At 39.3% G+C, this 18545-nt stretch overlaps 1 protein-coding gene across 2 annotated transcripts in view; it reads left to right on the plus strand.

Annotated features, from left to right (window-relative positions):
• The window catches only part of lama5 (laminin, alpha 5), a 115233-nt gene that overhangs the window by 49121 nt on the left and 47567 nt on the right, over nt 1-18545 (plus strand). For both annotated transcript variants that reach the window (XM_088081685.1, XM_088081684.1), the window contains exons 7-20: nt 6182-6297; nt 10218-10336; nt 10633-10723; nt 10834-10968; nt 11140-11208; nt 12138-12278; nt 13563-13700; nt 14578-14712; nt 15744-15878; nt 16112-16249; nt 17431-17483; nt 17834-17933; nt 18089-18141; nt 18390-18495. In XM_088081685.1, the coding sequence (XP_087937811.1) occupies nt 6182-6297; nt 10218-10336; nt 10633-10723; nt 10834-10968; nt 11140-11208; nt 12138-12278; nt 13563-13700; nt 14578-14712; nt 15744-15878; nt 16112-16249; nt 17431-17483; nt 17834-17933; nt 18089-18141; nt 18390-18495 (1529 nt within the window). The remainder of the gene's footprint in view (nt 1-6181; nt 6298-10217; nt 10337-10632; nt 10724-10833; nt 10969-11139; nt 11209-12137; nt 12279-13562; nt 13701-14577; nt 14713-15743; nt 15879-16111; nt 16250-17430; nt 17484-17833; nt 17934-18088; nt 18142-18389; nt 18496-18545) is intronic.

Here is an 18545-nt window from a genome sequence, read left to right on the forward strand (position 1 = left end):
TTTATTACAGTCTGAATATACAAAACTCCCAAACAAGTCCCGGCCTCACTCCCTTTATGCAGGATTAGAGGGATTTGGGAAGGTTATGGTAATAAAGCACATTGATACTCATCTCCTGAAAATGAATCAGAGCCCCATCATAATCCACTGAAGCTTTGTTTACTGTATGTTTTTGTGAAGGTGAGGGATTTTGGGACGGAGTTTGTTCTCTGTACAGCGAACGTGTGTTTATATTATAGATGTTAATAAATGTTGAGGTTTAACTGTAATGTAATCAGAGGTTTTAAATTCTGTTCAGCACGGCCTCCATTTATTGTAAGAGCTGAAGTGTCATCCCTTATGGAGTACTCTGATGACAGAGAGGAAGGCTAATGTACTGTAAGAAATGTGAGCTATGAAAGTAGAGTCATTAACCCTTTGAGACCGTAGAAAATTGACTGTTTTTTTTAAAGCATGGGAAGAAGGCAATGAGCATCAATAGAAGAAATGATTAAAAAGTTAGCGAGAAATTAGTTTTCAAAAAGTGCAAAAAATAACCTGAAATTTTGTTAAACAAAATAAAAATAAATACATATATACATAAAAAAAATGTAAATATATATATAGAAAATAAAAAACAGATCCGGAAAAGGTGCTTAAAAATGATAATAATACATATGCAACAAAATGTTAAATGATAAAGATATCAAACCGTTTTGTTTAAGAGTTCGAAGGGTTAAATACTCGTGAAAGGAGTCTGAACGCAGCACAACAACAGTGATGTTGCTTCGGGTTTCAAAGGGTTAAAGCACCCTGGTTTGTTTTATCGTAGGTTCAGTTACATATAATTAGGTTGTGGAAGGCAACATATTTCAACTTGATCTTATAATTTGTTTTCACACTTAAGTATCAGTTTGGTGGTTTTAACATAAAACAACAAGACTCCGACAAAACCTGGAATCATTTAAAATTAATTTTAATAAACTTTACATCATCTAAACTGTCACAGTATGTATTTGTTTGTTTAAATGTGTATGATGCTGAGAAGAAATCATTTCCCCGCGAAAAATTAGATTAAAGTTGGCTGAAAACAAACTTTAACTCAAGCAAAGAATAATTTAGTAAAACACACTTGATGCGTCACTATGCAGATGTGCAGACGTCATGCTGGATCGTATTGATTCCAGCTGGCTTTTATTTATTTTATTTTTTTATTTACTTTATTCTGTGTGTCCACATAGTTTGTTCTGTTCGGTTACATTTGGTTTCACTTTGCTGCTTCAAATCCAGTTCAGGATCAGAGCTCCGAGAGGTGAGGCTGCGTCTGGGTTAACCATTAGCACAGCTGTGTGTGTGTGTATGTGTGTGTGTGTGTGTGTGTGTGTGTGTGTGTATGTGTGTGTGTGTGTGTGTGTGTGTGTGTGTGTGTGTGTGTGTGTGTGTATTTGTAGTTCTAAAGAAAATAACCCTTTCCTTTGGGTGTCGAGTTAATAACAATGCATAAAGAGGAAGGAACTGTGGAGGAAGATGAATTGTGTTCTTAAGGTTTTGTAATTCCTTTGTGAGTTTAGTTAATAAATTCTATTAAAGTGAATTCCTGTGCTGATTTAGGTTGTTTGAGAGGGTGGAGAGGAGTCTCCTAACAGCACATTAAATGCCGCTCTACGTGATTCAGAATCACGGTCCGATTTGGTGCCATGCTGAGAATTGATCACTTCCCCACTAACAAAAACAAACTGATTTTGTTTTTAGATGATGTCAAACTTTAAACTCCGCCTACCCAGAGTTTCCCCCCCGGAGTCAGTTGGTAAAGATGGAAACTCGACTTTTATTACTTCTGTCACTGGAGGTTGTTCTCATCACCCTGATGTTTGATCAAGTGATCGTTTTTATGATGAGTTTATAATTTACTTTGTTATCCAATTCTACAAAAAGGAGATTTTTTCCGCCATGATTGACAGCTGTGGCAGCCAGTCCCTGTGCTCGCGTTCAACAGAGCGGCTTGCGATTAGTCAAACGGGTGTTTGTGCGGGAACGCCCCCACTGCAGAGATCGCTACAGCGCAGAGTCCGGCTCTTAATGACCAGCACAAGATGGTAGCAGCTGCATCTGAGCCAGCTGTATGTTTCAATAGTAGACCAGAACGGACAAACCAAACACTATTATCAATAATAATAATAATAATAATAATAATAATAATAATAATAATAATAATAATAATAATGATAGATAGGACTTATATGGGGCTTTTCTAGGTACGAGAAGACGCTGTGTTGATCGTACGTCATACAGAGAGCAAAATTATCACACAGATACAATTATTATCATATGACTGGCAGCACTGACGCGCAGTGATTTAGATTAGCTGAGAAAACAATAGAAACTGCAAAAGAGATACAGACAGTAAAATGTATAAACGCAGAGATTAAGAGGGACATGTGAGCGGAAAGCAAAGAGGTTAATAGACGTGGACATTTCTTCATGTTTCCCGTCCGGAGAGTTCCCAAAAATTTCAGATCCAGCTGTTTGTCTTCACCAAAGAATAGACGGAGCTTCAGGAGAGACAGTGTTTAATTTTGGGGTATTTCACACATAACAGAATGATTAACCTTGATGAAAAAGTAATCACTGAGACGCAGAGTCCCTCAGTGTTTGAAGTCTCTTCAAACACGATCTCTTCGTAACTGGCATTCAAAGAATTATAGCTGTGATATTGCCCTGCATATAAATATGTGATTCGGGGGGATTCTGGTATTTTAAACAGTCGAGGTTGTGGATTGATATCCTGTTGCAAAGGGGTTTATAATTATATCAAGTTCCAAGTAATCTCCAAACATTCAGAATATGTCCCGTGAGCGTATTTGTTTCGTGCAGGTGTTTGAATGATGGGAACTCGGCGTGAGGAATTCAAATAAATCCCTCCAGACCTCATCAGGGTTTTGGAGATGCTCCGTCTGGTTTGTGTCAGAGCGAAGGAATGTAGATCCGAAAATTTCCATCAGTGCGGGACTTTGTATAATGTCGCTGTATCCAGCAGGTGTGTTATAGACGACAGCAGGTCTGCTGAGTGGAGGTCTGCGTTTAAAGGTTTGACCTGCTGATATGATCACGACTGAGAGAAACTCGACAATTCGCAGTTTAGAGGCCACGAAACACAGACTGCGTAATGACGGAGCGCGTCCTGTCTCATACCTGAAGAACTGACGCAAATATGTCAAAACTGTCTGATTCACTGTTAAGCGTCTGCAGATTTAAAGGTCCCATATTATGCTCAATGTCTGGTTCATAATTGTATTTTGGGTTTCTTCTAGAACAGTGATGCTCAACTTATGACCCAAATCTGGCCCCTGATGGCTGCCCCCGCAACTATTTTCTAATTCACAATAAAAACAAAGTGATTCACAGTATACAAAAGGTGTATAAAAAACATAAAAAAGAGCTTGTTTATTTAAAAAAACAAAAAAAAAATAAGAACGTTCCAGATGAGGATCCCCCACACCCAACAGATGTTCTAGCTAAGCCTCTGAAAATCCTAGAGACGTCCTAAAATCCTAAAAATTTCCTAAAATCCTAGAAATGTCTTAAAATTTTATAAATGTACTAAAATCCTACAAATGTCCTGAAATCCTAAAAAGTCCTTAAATCTTATAAACGTCTTTGAATCCTAGACATGTCCTGTAACACTTGAAACATCCTAAAATCCTAGAAATGCCCCAAATTCCTAGAAAAATGTTCGGAGCTGCTACGTCTGGCCCCTGTCCTCCTGTTTTGCTCAAGTGCCCCCCATGTCTAAGAAAGTCTAGTTTTTCTGATCTAGAAGATTTTTACATGTTTTAATATTAAAATATCTCTAATTTTCTTCATACCATCTTGATAGAAATTTGACCACAATTTTGCCTGATTGTCTGCAGTTTGATCACTTCCGTGGTCTAAAGTGAAGTTTGTACCAGGAACGAAATAAAAGCGGCCTCAGCTGCAGAACAGATGGACAACTTTCTACGTGTAAAATTGACTCTGCTTCGCTCAGGAAGCTGCCGGTCCGCTGCTAACGATCGAAAACCAGGAAGTAGTGAATTTGGGTGGAAACCGTCCATTGAAAGTCATTTCCTAAAACGCTGAGCAGAGCCGATCGCCGTGCACGGTGGAAAAAAACAGTAGGATGGAGAGAGCGGGAGAGGGAGGGCGAGCGAGCTGAGGGATGCATGAGTGAGTGTGTGAATTAAAGGGTGTGTGTGAGGGAGCCCGAGTGAATGGATCTGATAGTAAAGGTGAAAGCTGGAAACACAATCAGCCCGTCGAAACACAAAACACAGACACGTTATCAGCACCGACCAGAGCGCACGACACACCTCCCACTGCAGCAGTTTACACACTAAAAATACCTCTCAAATAGAGTTTTGTTTTATCATACTGTGAGTTATTCACATGTTTGCGCCCTCAATGATTGCACACGGCGATATCAATCAAAATCTGAAATCAAGTTTATTTATAGAGCTCATTTTAAAGCAGCAGCAGTCAATCAAAGTGCAGTGCAAATTAAACAAAGGGCGCAAAAATAGAAAATGTTTAATCCTTAGGGACTTTTTATAATGTTGTCTGTGTTCATGCATATGGCATAACTTTTGTCCAGATTGTGTATTTGAGTGTAATCAGTGAATTTGCAGCTCAGCTCCTACAATAAGTCTAAAATACACTGTGGAAACTAAATAGTTACATTCAGACTATTAAGGTCAAAAAATGCTCCATTGAAACCCATTCAAACTGACATTTTTGATCCCACAGCCATCAGAGCAGAAAAACAGGACTTGTTTTATTTCCTGGAGCATTCTGGGCTTTTGACTCTGAATTTGTTATTTTTTTTACTTTACACCTGGTGTGTTTTTTTCCTGTATTTGGCATTAAAATAAAATAACAAAAGATAACCCAGTAAAATATCCTAAGATAACAATACACAAAAGGATAAAGCGGTAAATTATGATAAAATGATATAATAAAACACTAAAAGATAAATCAGTAAAATACAATAGTAACATGCTAAGCGATAATTCTAAAACTAAAATAGAATAAGATAATATATAAATCAATAAAACAGACTAAGGATTGAATAAAATTCCATTAAAAGCCAAATTTGTTTTTAAAAATATTAACATTACATGCTGCTTAAGCGCAGTTTAAGCGTAGATTCAACCAAAATGTTTGAAAATATGGCTGTATTACATGCCCCACAGGGTATGGTGGCATTTCGCAGTTCACGTGAGTATCTGACGGAGTAGAATAAAAGTTATTAAATGATTTACACTATATTGATAAGGGTATCATTTTAATGGTGCTGGTATTGTATTGCATTTTCCTACAACATGTGAAATTAGGGGGGAATTTTAAGGACTGTGACTGATGAGAACAGAGGTGAGTCATCGGCAAAAGTGAGAAAAATAGAGAACAAAGAGGATCTTTACTTTCAGCTGCAGTCTGTCATCTTTAGGTATTTGTTTTAGAAAGTCCTAGTTGAAGGAATCAAACTGAAACCACAGGAATAAATTAGCTTGGTGATTTTCTTGGATTAGTTTCCTTCCCTTTGATCACGCTTCTCTCTCCCGTGACTCCAGTCCTCGGTGTTTGTCTCTCTCTGACCGGCTAAGAGGACTCGGAGAGACGAGAGAATGGCGCTAAGAGGGTTTTTCCTCTCTCCCCGCTGTGTTTTGGCCACACTCTGCAGGCCGCAGGTTTACTCTCTAATCCGATTAAAAACGCCGGGGTGAAGCAGTCAGACGCTGTCGATGAAGGAGAAAGATTAACTCTTTCATTGTTTGGGGGGTCCATTTCCACTTTTTTGTCCCTTTTGATTGTCTGCCACCCTGTTTTCTTTCTTTCTTTCTTTCTCTCTTTCTTTCTTTTTTCTTTCTTTTTCTTTCTGTCTTTTAAAGTGACAGTAGCAGCAGAGGAATGTGAACTTTTGAGAGAAGTTCAAATGATGTTTTACCCAAAACACAATGGGGGCTGAGATAGGCATATACTGTTGCAGCATGTTTCAGCCGTGTGTGTGTGTGTGTGTGTGTGTGGGTGTGTGTGTGTGTGTGTGTGTGTGTGTGTGTGTGTGTGTGTGTGTCACAGTGTAAAAGTCTCACACTGAGAGGTGATGTCAAAAATCAAAATCTGTTGTTTTCTTTACTCATCCAGTTGTTGTTGTTGTTGTTGTTTACAGGTTACAGTGCGACTGTCAGCACAACACCTGCGGCGTGTCTTGTGACCAGTGTTGCCCCGGATACAACCAGTTACCATGGAAACCTGCCACGACCTACAGCGCCAACGAGTGTGAACGTGAGTAGCAGATCTGACTCTGTGCACTGATGCAGACAAACACACTCTAGTTAAAGTGGAAGAACTCGTGCTCAGTCGCACACACACACACACACGTACGCGCACACACACACCCACACACACACACACACACACACACAGTCAGTGTAATCAGTGATCCCTGCAGAGGAATGTGTTTTCTTTCAAGTGTTGGCCTTAATTTAACAGCGCTGAACAGACTCACGGGTTAGCTTTCACACACACATCTAAAGTGTGTGTGTCCAGAAAAAGCTTTTTAGACTTTTTTAGATTTTTTAGATTTTTTAAGCTTCATGGTTTCTAAAAGAAATCGTTTAAGGCCTTCTGGTAGACCATGAACAGAAATATGCTCAACATATTTTGTATATACTTACAGGTATATGTTTTTTTTTGTGCTGTTTTACTCTATTTTTATTTCATTTTTTTATTTAGATTTTTGTACTTTTTACAGATTTCTTGCTGACCTCTGACTCATTTCTTTTGTTGTTGCTTGTTACCTTCTTCCCATGTTTTTTTTTCTAAAGGTTTTTTCCTAGGTTTCAAAGAGTTAAACAAGTTTTGTGTGAAAGGAATTAAGAAATTAACAGCCCGGGCTGTTAATTGACCCTAACCCTTGTCCAGAACGGGTAGGCAACCTGTGGCCAAATGGCTCTTTTGATAGTAACGGTTGCCGAACCCGTGGTCTAGATTGACTCAGTTTAAGTTCAGTATATTTTCATGAATGTCAGTGTTAAAGTCACAGAAATTTATCGTAGACACATTGGCTACTTTGCAGCATTTCACGAAGAATGTCAGCGAAAAGCTTCGATTGTGCCTTAAACCAACGCATCCGTCTGTGTCCTGCTGCCGTCTGTCGTTATCGTTATCTGTTTATATAGACATGTGAGAGCCGCCTGTTATCAAAGCTGCGGTTATATTTAACAAGGAGCAACACGAGTATCACAATGACAGAAAGGTCACCAAAGGGCAACTTGATATGAACGTACAGAGGGAGATGCAGGCGTCAGCTGCAGTGCTGTGAGGCTCTTTTATATCTGCAACCTCTTCATTTTAGGATTATAGATATAATACGAATCAATTTTTTTACCAGCATGAGAAACACAAAGCTACACAATGTCATGTCATGTAAAGTAATTTTGGCGACATGAATATAATAAAATACATGATTAAGATGCTCAGGCCCTGCCACTTATCATCCAGTATTTTCTCTGTCCTTCAAAAATCTCCAAAATATCAACTTTTCATGAGCTAAGAATCATAGTGACAGGGTGTATTTCAAAATAAACCCAGTGGGTTTTTATGTCATAATATAAAGAGGACGGAGGATTTTCTCAGCCCACACAGGAACACTTAATATTTAAACTCATCTGACAATTGAAAATCAACAAATTTAGGAATGCATGCTCCAGACTGTGACTGTTCGGTCACACTTTGCGACCATTGAACGTTACTGCGATTTGCAAATATTTTCAGTATCTGAACTGTTGAGCTGTTAGTTTGTTTCCAGCTTACAGAGAATAAATCACTTGTTTAACGGCGCTGTGGTAACAGTTTAACTTAATGATGGGTAGTGGCAGTAGTGTGAGCAGGTGAGGCGTGTATATACAATATTTTTTTTAAATGTCATTATATAAGTACTTTATTTAACTTCCTTATAACTGTAATAACCAGTTTATGAAATGTTATTATAACAGCAGTGTATTTGATTTGTTATGTGACAGTAGCTACTTTATTCAACTTTCTTGTAACTTTTTCTCAGTTTAAAGTTAATCTTAGTTAATCTTTTTACTGACTCACTACACAAGATTGTCCTTAAAGGCCTTTTTTTTGTTGGTTTCAAGAAAAGGGAGAGAAAAGTCAAATGTGTCCCAGGTCTGAGAAAAACCCTCAGTGCTATCAGAGCGGCAGGATAAGGAGCGCTGCTTTCTTCAGGTGGCACCTCTCAGGCGCTGAGGCTCAGATAAGAACAAAAAGCTCTATCAGGGTTTCACCGACTCTGTATGAAGAGCAAACGCTGCTCTGGCGTTTGTGCTCGTGTGTGCAGCTCTCTGTCGTTATCCCAGACTAACTCAAAGGATGTAATCTGTAAGTACACGTCTATAGTGAGGAGGTCAAGTTTGGGTCATTTCCTCTCTCTTTTTTCTTCTTATCAAAGTCACAAAAGTCCTTTTCTTGTCATCTTTGCTGCTTGCCTCGATGCCTGTGTCTTTCTCTTCCTCTTTATTAAGGCTCGAGCACAAAACATGCATTTCTCTTGGAAGGCTCCTCAATAAATCGCATTTTTGAAACCCTAAACATGCCCAAAAACGCTTGTCCTGCCTGGCAAAAAAATTTGTATTTTGATGGTTTTGGAAATGGGCGTGGCAAAATGGCTCCACAGCGCCCCCTAACGTGTAGCCCTAACACCCAATTTAACCTACATTTACGAAAATCAGTTCACTTATGTATCCTGCCCAGACACACAAAAAAATTGTATCACTTTAATGATTTCAACATTTCATATCTTTAAGTCATAAAGAGCACAAAATGTTAGCGACAAAAAAAGTCTTCTCTTCTCTCTTTGAATAAACAGATGATGAAAAAAGCTTTAAAAAGTGTAACACGGTGGAGCAGTCTTTGATCACAGACTGTAATCAGACATGAAATAACTCCGGTCTGATTCACAGAACATCACCAACCTTCTCATTTATACTTGAGACTACAAAGACGCTGATCACTGACTTTCATCAGATGTGAGGAAGTGATTAAGCTCGCGGCCGTGTTAATTACAGCTTCTCGCTCTTTCTTTGATTTGTTTGGAGACGAGCTGAATGTGATCCTCGGCCGAGTGTGTAATCTCCTCAGTGAACACCTGTCGCAGGAAACAGGTTCCCAAACAACAGCGACATTTGAAGTGACTTCACAGAGCAGGGTGGCGGCGACGTCTCGGGTCGTTTTCAGATGCTCACAACACATACACAACATAAACTCGTCACAGAGGAAGAAATGACACATTTTTAGTGGCTGAAATTTCTGAATGTTAGTGAATGGAAAATGATAAATGGCTTTTCTGCTGTACCTGTAAGCACCGAGGTGTTGACAAACTCTTGTTTCCTCTCATCCTCTTTTTTCTCTTTTCCTCCGCGTCACGTGTCTCTGCTTGCAGCAGTTTTAAACCTCGAGGTGACGTTCACAGTGTTTTTTCAAGCCCTTTATTTGTGTTTGTGAGCATTTGTGCATCTGTTTGTTTTTAGCTGACTCTCCTGCTTATGAAAAGATCTATGAGGTTGGATAATGTTCAGTTATGACGTCATGTCAAGGATTATATTTTAACAAGATTTTATCATTCCTCTGTAATATTTTTACTGCCTCAGTATACAAATTGACATGAATGAAAAAAAACACAAAAAAACAGAACATTAAAGACTCTTGAAATAAAAAAATAAAAGATGATTTCGCTTATGTGCAAAAACTACAGCATTCAACAAAAAACAAATTTGCTTAACATTCAAAACATTGGGATCAAAAATTACAGATGGAGACACAAATGCTTGTTTTAAAAGTTTTAAAAGAAGTTGAGTGCAGAGACTTGAGAATTTCTTGTGACCTGCAAAGTGATGACTTTGTCCCACCTCTTGAAATTTGCCATAAAAAGTTACGTACAAAACACAGATTGTTGAAATTCAAAATTAATTAATCAAGGTCCCCTCACTATTTTTTTCTGGAGCTTTTCACCTGCATCTCATGGTCTTCATCAGTGAATAGAGACTTTACTTAATCTATCTCAGAGTATTTAGTTTTATCTTGTTTAAATAACACCGCAGGTAAAGAGATTTCTGAAATTTTATACATTTCAAACAGCATTTTGCATTTATCTTCTGTATGTTTCTGACTGTCTTATGTTTCACGTGTTTGTGTTTCAGCGTGTAACTGTCACCGTCACTCGTTCGACTGTTACTACGACCCCGAGGTCGATCAGAGGAGAGGTAGCATCGACATCCACGGACACAACAGAGGAGGAGGAGTCTGCCTCAACTGTCAGGTAACAAAAACTCTGGTTTATTCTGCTCTCCCCGGTGAGAGACGGCTTCATTTGCTTTTCACTTGTGGTGACTTCAAAATGTGGCATATAGATATTTTTTTTTTTGTGTCCTGTTATGTTGTCTTAAGTAATGATGAATCCTTATTATTAAAGTTAGACTGGAAAGACTTTCAAGTGTATGTTGGAAAATTGCACAAAATACAGTATAAGTGTCTTTTTTTGTCTGAACTTTCTCAAACTAAGTGACAGATTCCCTTCATGGTGAGCTCACCATAACAGAAAATCTTCCCTTTCAGCATCACACCACCGGAGTCAACTGTGAGCGCTGCATCCCCACCTACTACCGGTCACCTGACCACTCCATCGACTCCCCGCTGGCCTGCTCACGTGAGTGACAGCCGTCAGATAACACGATCAAATGCAAATATAATATATTATTTATTTGTCTTATTGTCCTTTTTCTGACTGTATGTCTCTTCCCCTCCGTCTCTCTGCAGGCTGTAACTGTCAGTCCCAGTTCACAGACGGTACCTGTGAGGATCTGACCGGTCGCTGTTTCTGCAAACCGAACTACGCCGGAGAGAACTGCGACACCTGCGCCAGCGGCTACATAAACTTCCCCGACTGTTACCGTGAGTCGCAGCAGCAGAAACGCCTCATAAAAAAACTGTCTGAGCTCTGGAGTGTGATGTCCAGAGAAACTGAAGAGAGAATTTATATCTGCAGCGCCCAGGAAACCCTTTTTGTTTAATTATTTCCCTGGTTTCTGATTCCTCCCTCTTTTCTATGTCTCGTTTCCTCAGCCATCCCGACCTATCCCACCGACAACAACAACAACAACGGCGAGGCCAAAACAGCAGGAGAGATCATCAGTAAGACTTTCTTTCTTTTCTGCTCTTGTGTTTTTATTTGATGTATTTGCGTGTGTTGTCCTGTTGCTGCTTCAAGGGTCCTATCAAGCTTTTGGCTCTCTTATCTCAGCCATTGCAAAAGTATTTACATAAGAGCAAATGTCATTGGTAAGTTCGAAAAGTGCACTCGGTAAAGTGCAGATCTCCATGTGGCCACCTGACCTGATCGTGACCAATAAGGCATGGCGCATTACACAGAGCACATCAATTTACACATCATTCATTCATTCATTCACATTTGGTGTATTTTGCTCATTTCAGTGTGTAATTTCCAAAACAGCAACAAAAACCCATAATACAGTATTTCTCACAAAAAGCCAACATCCTTATATTAACCTTTCTTTTTTCACAAATCATATAAAATGCAGCAATAAAAATCATGAAAAAATGCTTTGAGAAGACAGTTTTATTGCACAAATGGGCAACGAGGTTTGTCCCACTATTTCAAAATGCAATATAATATAATGGAAAGTTAATAATACGCCCCGACCAAATTAAAGACTTTTAAGCAAACTGATGACTGAGTCTGAATAATTCTCTCATACTGCATTTTCCCATGTTCTCCTCTCACCTGTTCAGCTGTTGATGTTTTTGGCGTTAGTCAGATGTTTGGAGGAGTTTTGGGAAAATCACGACTGGAATTTCAGTGGAATGCAATAAAGTGGAAAACCCAAAACACTGTTCAGTCCGACCTGAGAGCTACATGTCGGCGTGCTGCTGCTCATATCAGCCTGTTAGTGTTTGAAGCTGTTGTTTGTGATAAATATAGTTAATTCTCATCACAAAGAATTTGACCAAATCTCTGTTGCACTGCCTTTCGACACCTGTTTGATATCAAAAGTGAAATAACTTTATTGACCAGAAACATTTCTTACGTTCTCCGTCTGCAGACTGTGAGTGCAGCGCAGCCGGGACTGTGGATAACTCCTGCAGGCCGGATCCCCGAACTCAGACCTGCGTCTGCAAACCAGGTTTCACTGGTGACCACTGCGACACCTGCGCTCCAGGTTTCTACGGACTCAACTGTCAGGGTGAGAGATGCTCGCACAGATGAAGAAATTTATCAGGGCTGCAATTAACGATTGCGTTTGATTGTGTTTGTTATCAATTAATCTTCCTGTTATTTATTGTATAATTCATTTTTTCTCTGTAAAAAATCCGAAAACAATGAAAAATGTCCGTCAAATTGTTCCACACAACAAGTTCCACACACGTCATTATATGTCTAGCTTTGTCCTACCAGCAGTCCAAAATCCAAGAGGTATTAAATTACCTTTAATGGTAAGATCAGGAAAAACTTTCTCACATCTGAGAATGTGGGAGAAGCAAACAGTAGTCAGTTTAAAATATATGAATGGATAGACTGAGATGAGATGTGTTTTTTTGGCAAAAATGTATGTATAAGGTAGAGTTAATTGCCATTATTTCAATATGCTATAATCAGTTCACAGGGGAACAAATCTGTGTTTCTTCTTTGATGACTTTTACAAAAACAAATAGACAAATAAAATAAACAAAAATATTTTTTTAAAAAGAGATAAAACAACTGCAAAGACAGAAAAGTGCATTTAGTATTAACTTCTTTGTTTAAAAATAAAAATGACACAAAAAAATGCAATGTGTAAAACACATTTTAGACCTGATGATTTTGGTTGGAAGTGAAAATTAATCAACAGAGGTCTTAAAGAGACAGTTCACCCCAAAATTCAAAATATATATTTAGGGGTAAACTGTCCCTTTGACGTCAGTTTGTGGCTGCTTGAGTCCCTAAATACACTAAACATTATTTGGTTTAATGACTTTATTTTGCATAACGTTGAGCAAACAAAGGATGAAACTGCACACGATGATCTCTCCACCTCTCAAAACTCTCATATCAAAATCAGTGAGCTTAAATTGAGGAGTGTGTTCAGATCACTAGTGTTCACCAGAATTTTGACATTGCAGCACTTTTACAGCTGAGTTTAAAGGTTGAGGGCCCATTTGTTCTGCTCACACTCGCACACAGACAAAAATACCAACACACAAACAAACAGAGGTCGGAATCCTAGACCCTTTATTTATCGGCTTGTTTATGTATCCTGTGTTGGTTTGCCACCCAGGAGCAGCCTCACACACACACACACACACACACACACACAGACACACACACACACACACTCCTGAATAAACAGCATTCCTCTAAGTTGTGTTAATCAGTGTAAATAGTGAAGCTGGAAAACTCACAGACAGTCATCTCTAGATAAATAAGTGTTGTTTATTAGTCTGTGTTGGTTCTGTTTTATTTATCTCACTGTGTGTTTGTGTGTCTGCAGCCTGTCAGTGTGCCGGTCCCGGCTGTCTGGACGGGTCATGTGACTTGGTGACTGGTTACAGCGTGTGCCGGACTGGTTTCCAAGGTTCCCAGTGCGACCAGTGTGCACCAGGTTACTTTAACTACCCGCTCTGCCAACGTGAGTCATCGTTTGTATCTGAAACCAAATCGAGGGGATATTTAGGGGCCGAGCATCGAAACATCACTGTTGTGCAAATTATAAAGTCCATCACTCTGTAAAAAACTGTAAAACTAGTTTAACTTATTTCCTCCCACTTTTTTACCTTATTGACACCAAATTTGCTACAGGGGATCTTCAGACTGTCCTACTGAAATGATCTACACAGATTTTTGATTTATCAAAAACTGAGCCCACAGTGCATCAAAATGTTTCACTGTAAATGGTGCTATAAACATATAGTTGCAGAGTCAGAATTTTATCTCAAAAACTGAATTTTCGGCAGCATTTTGAATTCTGCCCTCATTTAAACTATTGCAGTCTATGGGTAAATGGCATCTTTGAACATCAGTTTTTCACGTATTTACTAAATCAGTCTTTATAAAAACAAAATTATCTGTTTAGACGAAGTATACAAATTCTCATTTTTTTTGATAACTGCATTTTTGATAGCAGTGTGAAATCTGCCTCTCCGTGCACAGACAGCTGATATCCTGCCCCCTGGTGGTCGGCTCAGTCATAGCGTGAAGCCGTCTCCTGTTTCTTTCTTTGCATGTAGCCCGCTGGGATAGAGACTTGCCCTTTGTGTCTGAGGATGCGATTTTTAAGCCTCCTGTGATGCAGAATACACATTATAATGTGTAGCTGTTGCAAAATGTTTGCTTCTAAAAAAGCCCGGCCCTGACCCCTTGCTGCACATCAGCTATAATTTTATTTGTTTTCGTTTTTTCATGAAAAAACAGGGATGTATGTATGTATGCATTTATTAATTTTTTTAGTGGAAAACTAAATCCTTTTCCATCAAAAATCACAAAGATACTCTCCTCTCTGTCCTCAGTGTGCGGCTGCAGCACAGTCGGCTCTTTGCCTGAAGGCTGCGACGCGTCCGGTCGTTGTCTGTGTAAGCCAGAGTTTCAGGGTCCTCGATGTGAGCAGTGCAGGTCTGGATTCCACTCCTACCCCAACTGTCAAGGTGCACACACACACACACACACACACACACACACACGGTGATTAAATGCACCTGTTACTGCTGCGTACTGTAATGAAAAGAGAGAATATGATATCCTGTGGGACTGAACACACATGTGGACTCACATGGAAACACTTAACTTTACGCACCTTCTTATGAAGTGTTATATTGCCTTGTTAAATTTTATGACATTTTATTTGGGTTCCGCCTTTTCAGTGGAAAATAATAAATCCAGCAGGAGAAATGGACGTAGTAATATGTACATTTCAAAGTAATACAGTTACGAGGACTGTTTATTTCTATCGCATATTACGGTTGCCATTTTTTATTAACTGTTTTTTGCTTTTTATGCGCTTTCACTATTTTAAATTTTGTTGTTTAATATTTCTTTAATTTGTTTTTCACCTCTGGACTGTCTGCAACTTATTTTCAGAGTTATGGTATAATGATTTTATTTTTTATTTTTTATCTTTATTTTTATAAATATATATGTATATTTCTATATGTTGTTAGGTTTTAAATTTTAGCACTCTCGCATGTGTATCAGTTGGAGCTGCATTTGGAGGTTATTATTATTATTATTATGAGACATTGTAATTTACAGTCTGGACTCACATCTCATATGATTCAATTGTTGGTAATAATGATAAAGCCATAATTTAATGCCATTGCTTATCCTAAATGGACAGGTTTTTTAATATCCCATTTACAATAACGCTGCATGGTGTTTCTGACATTTTTTTTCTTTTTTTTTTGTGCCTGATCAGAGCTGTTGGTCTTACTCTTGAAATACTCCAGATGTTTGTCCTCCAACTGTGAATTAGATTCAGCGTACTTTTGAGAATCACAAATAATAACGACAGTCTGACATGACTGCTGACGTTTATTTTGTCCATGACAGTTCAGATCGTCAGAAGCCATTTTATACTCCGAATTGTACTTCTTACCTTTAAAAAATACTTCCTTTGACTTTATGTTTTACTGTTAATTATTTTTCTTCTAACATCACATCTCACCTCGTGTTTTCTCAGTGTGCACCTGTGATCCTCGCACCTCATTGGACACCAGCTGCACAGCGTCGGGTCACTGCCACTGCCGGCCTAATTACAGCGGAGCGTCATGTGACCAGTGCGCTCCTGGTTACTATGGTTACCCAAGCTGCACACGTAAGTCACCAAACTCTTAATGAGGTCTTAAACTCCTGCATATGTTTCTGTTCAATCAAAATACAAAACAAAATGATATAAAAACACCTGAACTTTGCATTGTTTGTGAAGCTCATATGGTTCCTTTTGAAGCTGGTGCATGATGCCAACTGCCTTCAGCTAAATAATTCAATATATAATAAATCATCAATGAGACGGATGATTAATTAGAGGTGACGATGTGTTTGTTGCAGCCTGTCATTGTTCTGCTGAGGGCTCCCGCTACACCAGCTGTGACCAGGTGACGGGACAGTGTGTGTGTCTGCCCAACGTGGTGGGACTGAGGTGTGACAGCTGTGCACACGGCGCCTATGGCTTCCCCAACTGCCAAGGTAAAAAAAAACCACACACACACACACACACACACACACACACACACACACAGACACACACTTGCACAGGTTAAACTGGCAAATTCTCTTGTCTGCTTAACATAATAGAAGCGAGGTGTGACAGCTGCAGTTAATGTGAGCTACAGCCAGTCACACACACACACATGCACACATGCACACACACACACACACACACACACACACACACACACACACACACACACAGACACACACTTGCACAGGTTAAACTGGCAAATTCTCTTGTCTGCTTAACATAATAGAAGCGAGGTGTGACAGCTGCAGTTAATGTGAGCTACAGCCAGTCACACACACACACATGCACACATGCACACACACACACACACACACACACACACACACACACACACACACACACACACACACACACACCAGGTGCGTGCTTGTTAGAGAATATTAGTCGGCTCACAAGCCTGTTTAGAGGGCAGAACAGCTGTTAAAAGCAGACGTATTGTCCTATGTTGAGTCTGCATTCACACAATGTCTGCAGAATTTGGAAAATCTCCTTTTATTCAGACCTGTGAGTGATATCACAATACTACACAATAAGTAAATCTCTAAATACAATAGATATTTCGAACCTATATAAGTTTGCTTTAAAGGTCCAGTTTATTGGACTTAGGGATGTAAATTGGGAGAAATGAAATATAATAAGTGTTTTCTTTAGGGTATTACCAGCTGAATCATGTTGTCTACCGTAGAATGAGCCGTTTATATCCACACAGAGAGGGATGTTGCACCGCCATGTATCTACAGTAGCCCAAAACAAACAAATTAAACTCTGGCTTTAGACAGGGACATTCGTGTAGTTTGCAGCCACTTTAAAAAAAAAACTTCTCTGACATGCCCAAAAGCATCAGAATAACACTGATCTGTAATGTGACGCTGCTTTATTCAGTGTTTTTACCAGTTTTAATCATGTGGTCCCTTTATTTGGGAGAGAATGAGACTTCTGTGGACAATTCGGCTCCTGTTAAAAACCTCCTGAACAATAAACACTGAGGGAGTTCTAACCTGGATCACTTGAAGTCGCTAAATCTCCTTAAATCTTGCACTCTTCTCCTTCCAACGGCTGCATTTTTGTGTCAATATCTCGAGCCCCCTGCATCAATAACATTTTTTTCCTTCTTCGTCATTTAAAGCTGGCACCTGCCACCCTGCCGGCTCCGTTCAGTATGTGGTGCCGCCGCCTGTGGTGAGTTTTTTTCATGTTACTATTATTTTTAAAAACTGATATTTAAGGTTGACTGTGACACATGACTGAAAGCGCTGAAAAAATCAGCAGATCAAATATCTTGTGGTATATATGAAAATAAAAAAAAAATAATAACATGCAGTGTATTTGCATTAAAACCTCAAAATGTTTTCTTCGGGGGAAATATGATATTATCTGTGGTTTCTCTGAGGCGTAGGAGTCGGTGTTGGTGTGAAACTGCGAGACAAAATAATGTTTTTTTATTAGTAAATGCTGCACATTCACACAGTTAGAAATGCTTATTCTTTATATTCATGATACCAGCTGTATACTTTCACTCATCCTCTCAGGGTCAGTGTGAGTGTCGTCGCCATGTGGAGGGCCCGGCCTGTGACAGATGTAAACCTCTGTACTGGAACCTCTCACCTGACACACCTGACGGATGCTCCAGTAAGAAATACGACACGCACCTCACACATACGCAGACACGCTTTACATATATGTTTGAATGTAGTGAATGGAGCTCATAAAGGACCTGTGTGTGTGTGTGTGTGTGTGTGTGTGTGTGTGTGTGTGTGTGTGTGTGTGTGTGTTTTCTCCTGCAGACTGTGAGTGTAACATCGCGGGGACCATCAGCGGGGTTGCAGAGTGTACACAGGTGAGCAATAAAACTGCAGTTCTTCCTCTGAAATAAACTTCCAGTTTATATTTATACTTTATAGAATACAAAACAACCTCTGATGTAGGCTCCTTTTTTAAGTTGTGAATTTTAGTGTTTAAATATTGATAATTTTGTCTTTTTTTGCCAGTTATTAAACAGACGATCTGATGACTGATACTGGACTTTTTCTCAGTAAAAGCCGGTTATGGTACTAACAGAAATAACGTCCTTCTTGTCTCCGGCAGGAGTCCGGTCAGTGTTACTGTAAGCCGAACGCCTGCAGTGGAACCTGCTCCACCTGTAAAGACGGCTACTACAACCTGCAGGAGCAAAACTACTTCGGCTGCCAGGGTGAGAGCTCTCTCTGCAGTGTTTATTGACACTTTTGATTGCCGTGCTGC

The sequence above is a fragment of the Plectropomus leopardus genome, chromosome 9 (genome assembly GCF_026936395.1).
Source record: "Plectropomus leopardus strain MGB_pleo_1.0 chromosome 9, ASM2693639v1, whole genome shotgun sequence".
In the NCBI taxonomy this organism is placed as follows: Eukaryota; Metazoa; Chordata; class Actinopteri; order Perciformes; family Serranidae; genus Plectropomus; species Plectropomus leopardus.